Raw genomic sequence first — 17500 nt, forward strand, 5'->3', positions numbered from 1 at the left:
GGGGGGTGTTTAGAGCAGGGGGGTGTTTAGAGCAGGGGGGGTGTTTAGAGCAGGGGGGGTGTTTAGAGCAAGGGGCTGTTTAGAGCAGGGGGGGGTGTTTAGAGCAGGGGGGGTGTTTAGAGCAAGGGGGTGTTTAGAGCAAGGGGCTGTTTAGAGCAGGGGGGGTGTTTAGAGCAAGGGGGGGTGTTTAGAGCAAGGGGGTGTTTAGAGCAAGGGGCTGTTTAAAGCAGGGGGGGGGTGTTTAGAGCAAGGGGGGGGGCTGGAGAGCACTAGGGGGCCAGCAAGTTGTATAGGAGAGAGGATGGGACAGCTGCATATAGATGATTTGATCTTTACATATTCCTCCTGCTGCCGCTAACTGACTGCAGGAGGGAGAGGAGAATCGGCCATTCAACAGCAGCAGGAGAAATACGGAAAGATGAATCCCTCTATATCCAGCTGCCCCATCTCCTCTCCAGTCCAGACAGTTACACAGAAGGAGGCTGCTCAGTGCTCACCTTCTTCCCGCCGGCCGCCGCCCCCGCGAGCAGCGCGGACTAAAGGAGCTGCAGCTCCTTCACACTCACTGAAATTCCGAGCAGCCTGACACCCCCCCAGCGCGTGGCACCCGGGGCGGGCCGCCCCCCCCGTTAGTACGCCACTGCTTGCAGTACATCACGGGACACAGAGGTCCCTCCCCTTTTGTCTGGGATGTTTATTGCTTGCTACAAAACTGAGGTACTTCCTGTATAGGAGGGGTTGTATAGATGGGGACTTCCTGTCTTTTTGGTTGCCAGTGTCCATTCACCTATAGGTGGCGTATAACCCAGATAGTAATTATTATGGCTGCTCTGTGTCCCGTGATGTACTCCGAAGAAAAGGATTTTAGAGGTAAGCTGTAGGAAAAATACAATTTTTTCATGGGACCAATCCTTTTTGGATGTTTACCCACTGTTCAATCTCAATCAAAAAGAAAAAGCGTCTGTCACTAGTGTGAACACTGACTTGGTTTACTTTTTACAATGACTGTAAAAAGTAAACAAAGGTGGAAAGGATTGACTTTTATATGCCACCCCAACACCCCTCCTGTGAAACAGTGTGACAGGGAGGCCACATAGGCCCCCTATAGCATGGTTGCTATTGAGAAACCTTGATACAACAAAAGGTGGTTGGGGGTGTGTGGTAAAAACACACCTCAGCTATGCGTTTTTACCTACCCCGAACCGCAAAGTGTCCTAAGTCCCCTTTAAAGTGACTTTCCGACTGATGCGCTGTGGTTTACCCAAACCACGGGTGCAATGCACCTGCGGCTTAGCTACATTTTGCCATAAACTTCTAATATATCTTGAGGGTGTGGTGCACTTTCTGAAAGCACACCCACCTTCTGCGTTCAGTAGTTTTAGTGCACTTTCAGAAAGCGCACCAAGCCCGCAGGATATAACAGAAGTCTGGCTCAGTGCAGCTAGGCTCAGTGCAGCTAACCTGCAGGAAAGACGCAGGTGCACTGCGCTAAACCTCAGCGCATCATAGTAAAAGCAGCCTACTGTTTATCCCTTTTGTAGGCGCTAATATGCCCATTGCTAGAAACTATTATGTGAAGAGTATGTGTTATGTACTTGGTGTCACTCTGCCTGGGACAGGAGACGGCACAACAGAGGAAGCATTGGCTTATGCGGCTCCTGCTTCCTCTGCGGCTGCCAGCTCACTGCACTCTGATGCTCTGGGATTGCGAGTCGGGAAGCCAGGCATGCATTTCCCTGGACTGTTTATAAAATTTTTAATAATTAATCATATTGGGTTTAATGTTGCAGGCCACAGGTTGAGCATCCACTGTGTATATGTGTGTGTATATGTATGTGTGTATATGTATGTGTGTATGTATATATGTTTTATATGTATGTGTGTATGTATATATGTGTGTATGTATGTGTGTGTGTATATATATATATATATATCTGTGTATGTGTATATATCTATGTATATGTATGTGTGTGTATGTATGTATGTATATATATATATATGTGTGTGTATATATATATATATATATATATATATATATATATATAATGTGTGTGTGTGTATGTATGTGTAATAATAATACCAATAATAGCAGGGATGGAAAAATAAAGAGTAATAAAAGTGCTATTCATTGAGAAAATGGAGCTCCAGATTCTGCCGAAAAGGTAGAACAACCCATCTGAATGGGACTGCAGTTTCTATGGTTGGGTTAAAATTCTCAACCTTTTTTTTACTTATTAACCCATTCCTGCAAAACTGTTAAGGCAAGTGTTGATAGTTTTCAGTTCAGTTCAGAAGTGCTTCTTGCCCATACAAGTCTATAGGAAAGAAAATGCAGCTTGAAATCCCAGGCAAACGCAGGTATAATTAATTCTGAATGGTTTCTGAATCATCTAAAACAGATGTCAAAAGCACGCTGCATTTTTCCCATCGCACCCCATAGTCACAGGCCCTTAATATAGCTTCATGTTAACCACTTCTGGACCAGAAGAATTTACCCCCTTAATGACCAGGCCATTTTTTGCGATACAGCGATGCGTTACTTTGACAGTTGCGCAGTCGTGAGACGCTGTACCCTAATAAATGATGTCCTCTTTTCCCCACAAATGGACCTTTCTTTTGGTGGTATTTGATCTGTGCGATTTTTTTTTTTTATTTTATTTTTTTCAGGAAAAAAAAATGTTTTTTACTTTCTACTATATAACATTCCAAATAAAAAAAAAAAAAATGAATCAGTTTTTTTGATTTGTTTTGGCCAATTTGTATTCTGCTACATATTTTTGGTAAAAAAAATCATAAGTGTATATTGACTGGTTTGCGCAAAAGTTATCGCATCTACAAACAAGGGAATAGATATTTTGTCTTCTTTTTTTTTTCTTTTTTTTTTTACTAGTAATATTGGCGATCAGCGATTTTTAGTGGGATTGCGGCGAAAATATCGGACACCTAAGTGACATTTTTGACACTTTTGACTTTTGGGGGGACCAGGGACATTACTAAAGTAATAAGTGCTAAAAATATGCAGTTACTGTACTAATGACACTGGCAAGGAAGGGTTAAATGTGTCCCTAGGGGGTGCTTTCTAACTGTGTGGATGATGGGCTTGCTGCCTGAACACAGAGACCTGTGTTCCTAAATAGGAGGAACACAAGATCCCTGTGTTCATAACTGACAGAACAGCGGTCTGCCATGTTTACAACAGCAGACCGCCGTTCTGTCTCCCCATGGAGTGATTGCGGGTGTCCGGTGGCAATCACAGCCGCCGGACTGGGTGATCAGCTTCCCTTGAGGGGAATGGGTGTGCGCGCCCCTGCTGGCGGTACCGCAAAGCAAAATACAGGTACGTTGTTTTGCTGGACAGAGCCGACCTGCCGCCGTAACAGTACGGCGGCTGGTAGGCAAGTTTTTAATAATTGTGTACAGGGCTACTTTAATATTTGGTCTGGTAGTAAATTTATTTCCAGCATTAGTGCAGACATTTGCAAGCTCTGCCAAAAAATGTTAAGTACTTGGTAAGCAATTTTACATTTACAAGAGCTGTGGCCTGGTTTACGGTTTACTAAACTCAGAATGAAACATAAAATGTGGAACAACCTTTAAGTAACAAGTAGTGAGATGTTGCAAAACAGTTATGCGACTGTAACTTGAAAGTATATATTTGCGTGTAGAATTTAAATTGTCCCGCAGCATGCTAAATCTTTCACTCAACCCTGTATAGGAAATATTAGAGATGCGAACATAAGAGCATTCATAGTAAGTCCGTTATGTCTGGGAAATGGACGAATGGCTGTTCTGTAAAAAGGATTGGCTAGAAACATTACAGTGCCTTGCAAAAGTATTCGGCCCCCTTGAACTTTGCGACCTTTTGCCACATTTCAGGCTTCAAACATAAAGATATAAAACTGTTATTTTTTGTGAAGAATCAACAACAAGTGGAACAAAATTTATTGGATATTTCAAACTTTTTTAACAGATAAAAAACTGAAAAATTGGGCGTGCAAAATTATTCAGCCCCTTTACTTTCAGTGCAGCAAACTCTCTCCAGAAGTTCAGTGAGGATCTCTGAATGATCCAATGTTGACCTAAATGACTAATGATGATAAATAGAATCCACCTGTGTGCAATCAAGTCTCCATATAAATGCACCTGCACTGTGATAGTCTCAGAGGTCCGTTTAAAGCGCAGAGAGCATCATGAAGAACAAGGAACACACCAGGCAGGTCCGAGATACTGTTGTGGAGAAGTTTAAAGCCGGATTTGGATACAAAAAGATTTCCCAAGCTTTAAACATCCCAAGGAGCACTGTGCAAGCGATAATATTGAAATGGAAGGAGTATCAGACCACTGCAAATCTACGAAGACCTGGCCGTCCCTCTAAACTTTCAGCTCATACAAGGAGAAGACTGATCAGAGATGCAGCCAAGAGGCCCATGATCACTCTAATGAACTGCAGAGATCTACAGCTGAGGTGGGAGACTCTGTCCATAGGACAACAATCAGTCATATACTGCACAAATCTGGCCTTTATGGATGAGTGGCAAGAAGAAAGCCATTTCTTAAAGATATCCATAAAAAGTGTTGTTTAAAGTTTGCCACAAGCCACCTGGGAGACACACCAAACATGTGGAAGAAGGTGCTCTGGTCAGATGAAACCAAAATCTAACTTTTTGGCAACAATGCAGAACGTTATGTTTATCGTAAAAGCAACACAGCTCATCACCCTGAACACACCATCCCCACTGTCAAACATGGTGGTGGCAGCATCATGGTTTGGGCCTGCTTTTCTTCAGCAGGGACAGGGAAGATGGTTAAAATTGATGGGAAGATGGATGGAGCCAAATACAAGACCATTCTGGAAGAAAACCTGATGGAGTCTGCAAAAGACCTGAGACTGGGACGGAGATTTGTCTTCCAACAAGACAATGATCCAAAACCTAAAGCAAAATCTACAATGGAATGGTTCACAAATAAACATATCCAGGTGTTAGAATGGCCAAGTCAAAGTCCAGACCTGAATCCAATCCAGAATCTGTGGAAAAAACTAAAAACTGCTGTTCACAAACGCTCTCCATCCAACCTCACTGAGCTCGAGCTGTTTTGCAAGGAGGAATGGGCAAAAATTTCAGTCTCTCGATGTGCAAAACTGATAGAGACATACCCCAAGTGACTTACAGCTGTAATCGCAGCAAAAGGTGGCGCTACAAAGTATTAACTTAAGGGGGCTGAATAATTTTGCATGCCCAATTTTTCAGTTTTTTATTTGTTAAAAAAGTTTAAAATATCCAATAAATTTCGTTCCACTTCATGATTGTGTCCCACTTGTTGTTGATTCTTCACAAAAAATTAGTTTTATATCTTTGTTTGAAGCCTGACATGTGGCCAAAGGTCAAAAAGTTCAACGGGGCCGAATACTTTCGCAAGGCACTGTATATCACGATGTGAAATTGCTGGAAACCTTTCACCTTCCCCTACAAATACAAAAACGAATGTAGGTTAATTTCCTCGATACTGGGGAGAAAATAAAACTATCACCCTTTGAGCTGTGGGATGACCCAACCCAAACCGGAACCACCCCAGATTATCTTAACCCTTCTTTCTGATCCTCACTGCCCCTAGGGTTGCCACCTGTCTGCTATTTACCTGGACAGTCTGGGTTTTAAATCATATGTCCAGTTTTCAATTCACCTGAAACTGACACATTATTCAGACCGGACTGTTAGGCATTCTCCAGCCTGCCCTGAGACTGAGTATTCACCTCAGTCTCAGCGTGACACTCCTGAGAAATAAAGACAGACACCAGACGTAAGGGGCTTTCTGATGGGGGCTTGAAAGGGGGCCCTCTTATGGGGTGCCAGATGTAAGGGGGCGCCTATTGTACTTGTTCGGGTTTGGCTTGAAGAAAAGGTGGCAACCTTTTTTTATTTTTTTCTTTGTAATTTATTTATTTTTGTATTTTGCCTGCTTTTTTCCCTGGAGCTCTTGCTCCTACCTTGGTCTCATACCCTTCCTACATACATCCCAGCCTTTCTTCCTGCCATCTTTCTTTTTCGTGGCCTACATCGCTGCATGCTTCTACATTTATGAGACAAACCCCTCTCCTTCCTTCCTCTTCATCCTCTACCCAGTCTGATACATGCCAGAGGTCTAGTCCAGGGTACAACACTTGGGGAAGGGGATACCATATAAATAGAATGTGGTCCTCTATAGTTAATATCTTCACCACTTTCATACAACTGTTTAACTCTGTATACTGAATTCTATGTAAACCACGCTTTATAAGAAATGTACATTGAGTATGGTAGTGTTATACTGTACCCTTGCTGTTTGCAGTGGCAAATCTTTTTGTGTTGTGACATTTCAAAGCCTAAATAAAATTTGGAATAAGAAAAGCGCATATATAGTGACTGATGATTTGCAGCGAACAGGAACCCGTAGGGTGTTACACTGGTGTGTCATTGGGCAGTGGAAAATATTGCTTGTGTTAAGAGACAGTATATATCTTACCACCTCCTTTTTATTTTGTCTGATTTTCTTACCTTTGCACTGAAGCATTGTTTGACAAATGTACTAAGGGGGTGTGTTATTGTGTATGTGACTGTGACTGATATGTGAGCATATCCTTCTCCATTCGTCGTTGACTTACAGGTTACAGTTGGAATATCACTATGGTTTTGTTTTCAATATGATGGCAATTTCCGTTCCTTTGCATTCTGTTAAGATTGATTACGGTGTAAAAAGTCCCTTTTTTCTTTTACAAACTTTTGCTGAAAGCTGAGTGACCATGGCAATGTTTTCCAGTGAAGCTACTTCGCATATGATGGCATTGTGGTATTGACACCTCTGTAAGTCTACAAAGGAAATCCCCATGGTTGTCACGCTGCTTTGTGGTGCATTGATGTTGTTGTGCCAGTTCTGTTTATGGTTGCTGATAACGTGTCTGAAGAAAGTTGTAGGTTGAAGAGAAAAAGAAGCTTTCTCTATTCTTGAAGCCATGCCTAACTTTTCCTTATGTTATCTTTTATAGTGACTAGATTTCCTCGGCCCCTCTCGCCTCTACAAGATGTAGCCACCATCATTGGCAGTCGTGAGCAGCTGGCTATACTACTTCAGCTTTATGATTACCAACTGGAACATGAGGGTACCACAGGATGGGAAACTTTACTTTGGGTTGTTAATCAGCTGTAAGTTGGGGTCTTGTTTCCACCTGATTTTTCAAAATAATTGGCATCCAATATATTGTTAAATGCATGCATCTGTACGAAGTAATTTGTAAGTGTAACATTCACGAGAATTTATCAACGCTCATCAAGCCATAGTTCTTCACCGAAGATGTTTATTTGCTTTTCCTTCCAGAAGGACAGGGCCACATTTGTTCAGGTAATATGAAGGTTCAGCATCTATTTCATGGATGAGACAGCCATTTAAATCATGGTGCATGTTCATTTCTATGAATTGTTCACAAATGTTTAATACAGATCCGCTAGTGCTGGAGCCTTGCACCTTGTGACTTATGAGGTTACAATGTTGAGTTCTGTGCACTGGGCAAAAGGAGATGCTTTCTCCGGCCTGTAACAAGCCAGTAACATCATCTCTTAAGCCTAGTACACACGGGCAGAATGCCAGGTGAAATCAGCCGGTTCAATAAAAACCAGCCGACATTCAGCTTGTGCATGGTAGCTGGTCCGACAGAAGTCGGTCATTTGGCCAGCTTCTGTCAACTGAGCATGCTGGAAAAGGAGTGCTCACTGGAGTGTTCTGGCAGCTGGCAGGGGGGAACTGTCCCCCTGTCAGAAAACATTAGCTCAGCAGGGGAGGCTCTTACCTGAGCTGTCAGGGTTTTTCTTTTTTTTTTTCGTTCATCCTGCTAGGTTGAACGAAAAAAAAAAAGATTGTGTGTACTAGGCTTTAGCCTTAAGTAAAGTTATTTGACTGAAGTTTTTAAGCAAACTACAGACTCAGCCCCTTAGTGCTCCTACTCCCACAGCCCTCCCCCCTCCATTGTATATTGTGCTTTTATTATATATATTTTTTTATACTTGCCTTTTTTCTGAAGATTTTAAGCCAGTCACGTGAAGAGTAGGGGACTTTTCTTCCATTCTTCTCCTTAAGGTCTGCCGTCCTGAATTATGCAGAAAGCTAATATATGACTTAACCCTCTTAATCTATGGAAAATATGGTGCCTGGGCTTTAAGCCGAAACCAAATAATAATGAGTATGAAATACAGCTGTAATTAAAAGAAACTAGGAAACATTTGTATGATACAGAATTGTATTGTCAGCCGGCTTATTATTTGATATCCAGCAAATGGCCTTATCTGTAAGCAATGTGTGTATATGAAATATAATCATGACTGAGATACTGTTCTGTAGAAAGCAAAAGCAAAATACAACATAGAGGAAGATGTCAGTTTTTGATTCATTACAAATTGGTTTTCCCTTAGCACACTGGGGGCTGCTGAATTTTCAGTTAAACGTTGCAGAATGGTTATTTCAAATCTAACCATACTGTCAGGGGTTCTCATTCTAAAAAGCAATTATTTGAGAGCAGGTTAGTGACCTACACAATATTCCCAGTGTACAGACTTTACAGTGAAAACAACCAACTGGATTAGAAGTCTGGATATACAGTGACAAGAATTCCAAGTAGAAAAACCTCTTTTGATTTTGGGAAATCAAATGGAAACTACATGCACAGGCTGAAAAAAATAGAAATCTCTAGCTTTACACTAGGCAATTGGGTTTCATTTATGATCGGCATGCTGCCTAGTTGAAAATCTCCACAGTTTGAGAAAGGCCTGGGTTATTTCATAACGCTTGGTTTAATTGCCACTATTTTTTAGGAGACACATCAAATATCTGTCGTTCTGGGATTAAATCGTTAAGGCCTCTTACACACGATACTCCTGTTTGAGCATCTCCTTTTTCAGCCAAAAATTTCAGGCGTATTTGTCTTATTGAAATGCATGCATTTTCGCGCATATGCGTTTGCGCAAATTCACGTCTTTTCACGCAAACGTTTTCTGGTGTTTTTGTAAAATATGCAAATTAACATTTTTTACAGATCAACAGTATGTTCGCGTGTGTTCATTTGTTTGCAATCACGTATATTTGTGTGCATTAGGCGTAAATTACTGTCCAACAATGCAGATGTTTCTATTTTGTTCTAACTGAAGAATGCACGGCGCTTATTTACGCACCTGTGTGCATAGGCACATTACAATGAATGGGCTGTATTTTACCACATTTTGTGAATGAAGGACACTAAGGTCTAGGAGAGTAGTCAGCAGCTGTTCAGCAAACTCTGCAGGCTTGCTCCCCTCTGGCGCTCTGGGAGGCAGAGGATTTGAATATTGTCTCTCCTCAGTCAGTGTCATTTGCTTTCTCCTGTAAAGCTTTGACCTGAAGTTGGAGGGCACAGAGATCTCTAGAGTTAGCCCAAACAGTGTCCTCCAAACCAGAGACATGGTCATCTATCTCTGACACCCAGGAGCAGAACTTATGCAGGTCATGCCTAAGTAGGCTGATATCTGTCGCCAGAAAGTCTGTCTTTGCAAGCGGTAATTGCCACCAGGAGATTGGCACTGGAGGGGGCCCTTTTCGCTCCATCATCCTAGCAGGTTTGTGTGCCCACAGACATGGCTGCAGCAGGGGACTGTAGCCAAGATGGCCCCAAAGAATGGTGGGAAGTACTTATCTGGGAATGAGTGGCCCGCGGCTTACTTGGGACCATCAACCGCTCTCAGGATGTAGCGCATGCTCACCAGAGGGTTTTTAACACGGTGCCTATCCTGAGAAGCCAAAAAAGAGCTTGATGGAAGCTGTCAGAAAAGAGACCGGATTGGAGCTCCAGCGACATGCGTCCAGTCAGGCTCACATGAATTAAGACCACTGTGGCGATGTTCCTTTAGGGGATTGGGCCATCATATCCTGCACTAACAATATTTTCTACCCTGTTGAGTGATTCTGGGCATCATTCATTCTGAAAGATGGTGGACATCTTGTTGTGTAAAAATACACGGCACGAGATGATAAAGATCTCATTAGGTCACTACATCAAAATTATTCCACCATCATCGTCAAGGTCCAGCCTTAATAGCAGAAGCTCTGAATTCTCCTTTAGGCACCACATCCACCGCCATGTCAGCCACTCCAAGGAAGAAGCCTGCTGGGGATGCAGGACTTAGGTCCCAGAGGGCAAGTCTCTGTGTGAGCCATTCTAAGCCCAGGTGGTTGGAAAAAGGGATGGCGATTTCCAGCAAATGGAATCTCTGATGAGGCGCGTAGTGCAGAAAACCCTTAAAGAGTTGGGTATAAGCAAAGTCCAACAGCCATTACAGCATGTTCTTCCACTAGGGACGGTCAGGAAGAACTGGAACCTTTCTAACCAAGCCATCCATCTATGAAGACCTCAGAAAGTGAGGCAGAGCGAGATAAGTCCCTTTGCCTTTGTGACACCTTTGGTCAAGACAATGAAGGGGGCATTTACACGAGTGAGAACCTGTAGAGTCTCCTGCAAAGCAAGAGAAAGTTCTTTAAGCACCTCTAGAGAGAGCGTTCCAATTTCCCATTCCTAACGGAAATAAAGGACATAATTTAGCATGAGTGGAGCAAGGTCGCGAGATATGCCTCCCTTCTGAGCAAAATGGCCAAGATCTATCCATTTAGAGATAAGGATGTGAAGCATCTAAAGGCTGCCTCTCTAGTTGTTGAAGCCTTACTGAGGCAAGCAAGCATGTTGCTCTTCCTTGGAAGATGCAGTGAATGGCCTGAAAGTCAGCCTGGGCTCTTGTGGCCATGTTTAAAGTGATTGAAACGTGGAAGAAGAATGCGGATGCAGTATTCAAGAGCGTTTTTAGAAACTCAGTAGTTCAAGAGCCAGAGCTGGTGTCGGTTTCCATAGTGAGGCCCCAATTGACATAATTTGCATAGTGGCGTGGGTTTTGCTACCGTCAGTTACAGCAAAGTGAGTGCTATGGCTTGGGCCTATGCTTGCTGATCCAGCCTCTAACAGGCCTAGTGTAAGATCCCTTTGAGGGAGCTTCATCTTTTGACAAACTGGTCACAGAGCCGAGGGCTTGGCTTCTTTGGGGATGGTGATCGATCACTCAACCAGGAGTGTGTCCACATCCTGGGTGGCTTTGCAGCATGTGGTTCCCAATGTAATCAGTAGGACGGCCTTGTGGTCCCCGATACAATTCATTTGTTGAATTTAATTTTACAATTTTAGTAGGGTGAAGGAGTAAACTTGAGCACCATTAAAAAACATGGAGTCTCCTACAATGCATTCACCTTTAGTTAGGCGAGTCCCCAGCTCAAGCACTTAACAGACTTCGATACTTTGGGGAAAAATCTGAAGGTTCCAAAGAGGGCTGGTTAAAGTCTGTTCTAGATGGGTTTCGATGGGAGATGTTGTGGAACATCTAATAGCTTTGTGATAAATTTTTAAATCCTTTTTTCTTTAATTTGGACTTTATGGATGATGCTGTCATATGGAAAGCCAACTTCAACAATTTGCAGATCAAAGTTTTTTTTTTGCTGATGCAAGGATTCTTTAGTCAATATATTTGATTGATTTTTTTTTTTTTCTTCTAAAGTCACAATTTACCAGTTTTGGGAAGGAAGCCTTGTAAAAACCTGTTTTGGTCATTTTGAAGACAGACTAAAAGTCTTTTGGATGCCCATATCGTGTTAAGCTTTGTATAAGATTGTCTAAGTTTCTTTCCTTATCAGCTGAGAACAGCAGTTACCTTATTCTAGTGATCTTTGTAATTTTATATTTTTTATGTAGTGCCTACTGCTCGTATATATTCTTCTTTACTTCTATGGTAAAAGCTGGATACAATGTGGATATGAGCTGGTCCTGCACAGCTAAATATCTACGCATGGACCTGCACCTTTTTTTAAACAATTAATTTCAACACATAATAGAAATTGTCTTCTCCTAGACCTTTTTCCCAAACCTCATGCACCAAATTTAGCTGTGAGGTATGGCAAAAAACCAACGTGCACAAGTCTAACATATGACTCAACTCAAGAGTTGTGATATTTTCGTAACACAAACCCCATGAGAATTGGGTTAAGAGAATGGCATTGGGGATATGTGTATATTTGAGCCTAGTATACACCTATCTCTATAGGTAAAAGCAAAAATGGCCTTTAAGGTGTAGTAAAGGAGATAAGCACCACACAGATGCTGGATAATACAAGTAGTCCACATAGTCCTTCTTTTTTTTTTTTTATTCCCTTAAATTAAAAGTGTAAATGCTTATTGAATTATAAATATGCAATTAAAGATATTAAAATATTTAATCTTTATGTAAATATATCAAGGTACGCTAAAGTGGAACTTAACTCAAAGTAAAACATTGCTGCGTTAAAGGGGAAATTTAGAAATTGTGCTTAACCGCTTTACCACTAGCCACTGTGCTGCTACTGCGGCACAGTGGCTCGTTATCGTCTAGCAACGTAGACCTACGTCGCTAGACTCCTCCCCTGTAGGCGGCGCTCTCCCGCTGTTTTCATTCACAGCGGGAGTCGGTCCAGGGGAGGAGCGGCGGCGATCGCCGCTGCTCTGCCCCGATCGTCGGGGAATCCAGTTTGGAGATCCGCCCGCCTGTGTAAACAGAACGGGCGGATCTCCTAAGTGACAGATCGGAGTGTTCAGCATAGCTGAACATCCGATCTGTCCCTGGCTCACTCAGTCACCTCCCCCCCCCCCCCCACACGTTAGTAAGCACCAGGCATATATTAACCCCTCCCTCTCCAATAAAATTAACCCCTTCCCTGCCAGTGTCATTTTTACAGTAACAGTGCATATATAACACTGATTACTGCAGTAATGTCACTGGTACCCCCAAAAGTGTCAAAAATGTCAGTCAAGGGTCCGATCTGTCCGCCGCAATGTCGCAGTCCCGCAAAAAAAATCGCAGATCGCCGCCATTACTCGTTAAAAAAAAAAAAAAACACCAAAAATGACAGAAATCTTTCCCTTAGTTAGTAAACGCAATAACTTTTGTGCAAACCAATCAAAATACGCTTATTGCGATTTTTTTTTTTACCAAACATAGGTAGCAGAAAACAAATTGGCCAAAAATGTAAAAAAAAATTGGTTTTTACATCTTTTTTGGGGGGAATTTCATATAAAAAAATTTTAAAAATATTGTTATTTTTTCAAAATAAACGCTATTTTTTTGTTTATAGCGCAAAAAGTAAAAATCGCACAGGTGATCAAATACCACCAAAAGAAAATTTCGTTTGGGTACAGCGTCGCACTACCGCGCAATTGTCAGTTAAAGTCGCACAGCGCCGAATCGCAAAAAGTAGCCCAGACGTAAGACAGCAAAATGCTCTAGTGGTAAAGTGGTTAAAGATGACTACACAATGCTTGAAATTCGGTCTATTCCAGTAGGATTCAGTCGAATCAGTAGAATCAGCGGAGATTTAAGCTGTGGGTAGCCCCGTTGGCACCTTCTCTCAACAAAAGTTGATATTTAAGTCAAGATAATCCAAAAATTTTCGGACATACATGGTTTGCATCCTATCAGATGTGGCACTGTTCAGGAATTCTACAATAAGCAACAGCTGACATTCTTCTAATCATGCTGCTTAGCCTGGATGGAGGAATCATTGGGGGCTAAACGGGGACATTTTGAAGTAAGGCTAGTTTTTAAGCAATACTCTGAAAAATCAACCCTTTGTCCTGAATCTCTCCTGAAAATTGCAGTGCAGTTCCTGATATGCGAGTGGGCCCAGGCATTCCAGTGCCATACAGCATCGTAGCTTTATTTCAGCAGTTCGAATCAAACCACTGCTGCCTCTGACTGCTACAGGAGATTTGGTGATTTCAACTATGCCACTTACTATTGTCCTTGCTGGAGGCATTGATATGAGAATAAAAAGTACTTCCTCTACCAAGATGGCTGCCTCCAAACTGAGACACCGTGCAGAACAAGGAACCGTGGGAAATTATCGGCTGCATTTGCTCTCCCTACCTATTTTTGGGCACAGCTCTAAGTTCAATTTCTTTTTCCCTATATTAAAACCTTGTTTGTATGTAATAATTTTTATGTATAATACATGTACATAAAGGAATCCATAATTGCTTTTTACATACTCAGGCTCTCCTTGCTACACAATGGTTGTGCTTTTACTGCTGTAAACCACAATGCAACTCAGAGTTGGCTTACCAACTGAAATATAGCATTTCCCTTGTAGCTACTAATCCTGTGTCTGCAGTTCTTAAGCATGCAGATCACAATCAGATCCAGAACACTCATAAGTTGGGTTATGCTGCCCCCTGCAGGAGTAGTACTAGGCAGGAAAATAAGCAAGTCACCACGCCCATTGGGCTGTCCCTAGAGGCATAACCCCACACACCCTGCTCCAGCAAAACAGTTTGTTTCTGCCTAAAGGAGGAGTAGGTCCTAGGTTTCCTGCTGGGATTTCGGTCTGTTTTTTTATTTATCTTTACTCTGCTAGTTAGTGATCAGGGGGATCCTCTTGGTGATCTACAAATGATGCCGGCTGAGGTTTCGCACTGGATAATCTAGATCCTTAAGGTCTCCCAGCCTGGCCTAAGAGCGTGCGCAGGTATAGTCCCGCACTAGGCCTCGCCACGACGGAGCCTCTTCTTGGATGGGGACGAGCCTGCAAGTGGATGTCTTGCTGGGATGTGACGACCTGGAACGCCCTGAGTCGCAGCGTACCTTTCGGCTGGCAGCACCCTCACTCTGGGTGGGAGGTGGTCTGTCCGGAGCGGAGCCCATCCGGTCCATGGTATGGTGAGTAAATGCAGCCCCCCCCCTCTTGTCTCTTGGGGGCATGTGAGCCCTTTCCTGGGGATAATGGGACCTGGAATTCCTAAAAGATCCCCCTGGCCTGTCAGGCTACCCGGCCCTGTGCCATGCCCCCTTCTCCCGCCCCCCTGGGGGCGCTATTGTTGCGGCGCCCTGGGGGAGGGGGGGTGGAAATCATATCTTTTCCTGCTGGGTCTGGTTGTAGATCCCTTCTGGCCTTCATATTGGGGGTCCCTGACTGCATGGCATGCCATAAGCGCCGGCATCTTTAGTGTGGGTAATAGTAATGTATTTCCTATTGACTTGTATGGGGCTGCCATTTTCCCTGGGTTTCCCGTAGACTTGCATTGGCAGCCATTTTTGTGTAGCCCTATGGAGCTACACAAGCAGTATGTCTGATGTCATTTCTTGTGACTCTCACTTCCTGCTTCAGATCGATATGGGAGGTTTTCTATGAGGATGGTAAGGTGGTGGTCTTTGTGGGCATATCCCTGTGCACTCTGCTATCTGTATATATTTAAGGGGGACTCCACAGGCCACGGTGTAATCGGCGGTGGGGACCGCGATCAGTGTTTTTAAAGTGACAGTACTCCTTTTTTTTTTTCCTCTACATTACTATGGAGTCCCAGGTGGTGATTTTACTCTCAGACCCCCTCAGTGCGACTACCGGATCTTCCGGATCGCAGTCGCTGGCTGCGATTTCAGCAGCACTAGAAAGCCTGGCGACCAAGGTCGATTTTGTAATGAAAAAGGTTACTAGCTGTAAAAGGCTGCTGCCTTCACCATCATTGGTGGGGTCCTCTGATTCGGAGACTGATATGGCTGCCACGGACACCCCCCTACCTGAGGGGTCACTGTCCTCGCAATCGGATGGTGAAGGGGACCTTTCCTCCTCAGCTGCAGCGCGGGAACGCGCCTTGGTGGAAGCCCTGATTGTTTCAGTAAAGGAAACTTTAAAAATGGCAGATGAGCCCATGCTGGCAACGAAAGATCCTTTGGCCGCAAGGTTTTGCAGGCTGCGATTTCATAAGCGAATCATTTATTTCTCTTTAGGGGTTTTTTCTTTCTTGGTTGAGCTCCTGTTGTTCCTGGTTGAGCTTCATGTTACCCAGTTGGCTAAGTTTAGCCTTTGGAGTTTACGTTTACTGTCTGGTTGCATTCTCCCCAACCCTCATGCCTACACTACTTTGGGACGTCCAAATGGATAAGAAGTATGAGAGCTGCGTCTGGCAATAGACAATAGGGAAAACAGGATTTTTGTAAGAACTTACTGCAAAATCCTTTTCTTTTGAGTCCATTGACAGACGCAGCACCCGCCCCTTTGTTTTGGGGATGGTTTTGTCTTCTTTCACCACTTACAAATAAACTGTTTTGCTGGAGCTGGGTGTGTGTGGTTATGCCTATGGGGACAGCCCCGTTGGCGTGGTGAATTGCTTTTTTTTCCTGCCTAGTACTACTCCTGCAGGGGGCAGCATAAACCAATGGATAGGAAGTATGAGAGCTGCATCTATCAATGGACTCAAGAGAAAAGGATTTTACGGTAAGTTCTTACAAAAATCCAGTTTTCACTTCTTTTCCCCCCTTTTTCTTCTACCTCTGTTTTTTAGTTTTTCTCATGTAAACAAGCTAAAAATTGGTATGCTCAGGCCCTAGTTGGACGCCTTGCATCAAACTTTCTCCATTTACTGGTAACTTCTTTCGGAGGTTAGAGGGACTCCTCTCCACTGTAGAGTAGGTGTTTACACAACCTGCCTGTCCCTAAACCTTGATACACTTGTTACATGGTTGCTTGAGCAATCTGTCCACGTATAGTTTCATTATTTGACTCCTCCAAGTGATCTCTTTTCTGGCAGGATACACCCCTGTATTGAATGTACAAATGCTATTTCATATTGTTTGCATGTTCTGTAAGGTTGCAGTTTTATAGTATATGCCGCATAGAACTAAATAAAAAATATTACGTGATTACATGTAATCAACATTTTCTTTTGTATTTTTAGATTACCCCAACTTATTGAGATAGTTGGTCGCATTAATGTTGCCTCTACGGCTTGCGTTCATGAGTTCTCAAGGTATTTCTGGCGACTGTGCAGAACATTTGGAAAAATTTTTACAAATACAAAGGTAACAGTGCACTCTGGGTTACCCTGGAAATTATATAGCCTTCATGTGTGCTCTTATGTGCCTGAAATATCTATTCACTTACCTTGTGTTCTTATGGCCTAAAAATACTATTGTAATAATCTGTATTTTCAGGTGAAGCCACAGTTCCAGGAAATCTTGAGACTGTCTGAGGAAAATATTGGTAAGGGTTATTAAATTCAAGCTTTTCTTTATCATCTCTATCTGACACTGTGAGTACTTGCGACCCCCTATGAGTGAACATTAGAGATGGCTCTATAGCATTTTTCATTGTGGATAGTGCTGCTTATATGAACTATTTGTTCCTCGGTTCTTTAATTTAATGATTTTGGGTTATACAGCAAACATTCTGCCCTTTTTGATTAGAGATTGGCAAGTATACCTTCATCGACTAACGTTAATGAAGCATATGTCAACATCCTAGGGATTCGAAAGTTCTATTTTCCTTCCTGAAGGACAACTTGGCAGCTTTCTGAAGGCGTCAAAAATATTGCCTTGAGAAAGCCACCCACTTCTACATGCCAGTGGTATCCCTAGTTTACCTTTACTAAAACATGTAAACTACT

At 42.9% G+C, this 17500-nt stretch overlaps 1 protein-coding gene across 7 annotated transcripts in view; it reads left to right on the plus strand.

The window, feature by feature from the left end:
- The window catches only part of RELCH (RAB11 binding and LisH domain, coiled-coil and HEAT repeat containing), a 241533-nt gene that overhangs the window by 152679 nt on the left and 71354 nt on the right, over nucleotides 1-17500 (plus strand). For all 7 annotated transcript variants that reach the window (XM_082258179.1, XM_082258177.1, XM_082258182.1 and 4 more), the window contains 3 exons: nucleotides 7022-7178; nucleotides 16793-16916; nucleotides 17049-17097. In XM_082258179.1, the coding sequence (XP_082114305.1) occupies nucleotides 7022-7178; nucleotides 16793-16916; nucleotides 17049-17097 (330 nt within the window). The remainder of the gene's footprint in view (nucleotides 1-7021; nucleotides 7179-16792; nucleotides 16917-17048; nucleotides 17098-17500) is intronic.

This window comes from Pelophylax lessonae, assembly GCF_965119305.1.
Source record: "Pelophylax lessonae genome assembly, chromosome: 5".
Taxonomy (NCBI): domain Eukaryota; kingdom Metazoa; phylum Chordata; class Amphibia; order Anura; family Ranidae; genus Pelophylax; species Pelophylax lessonae.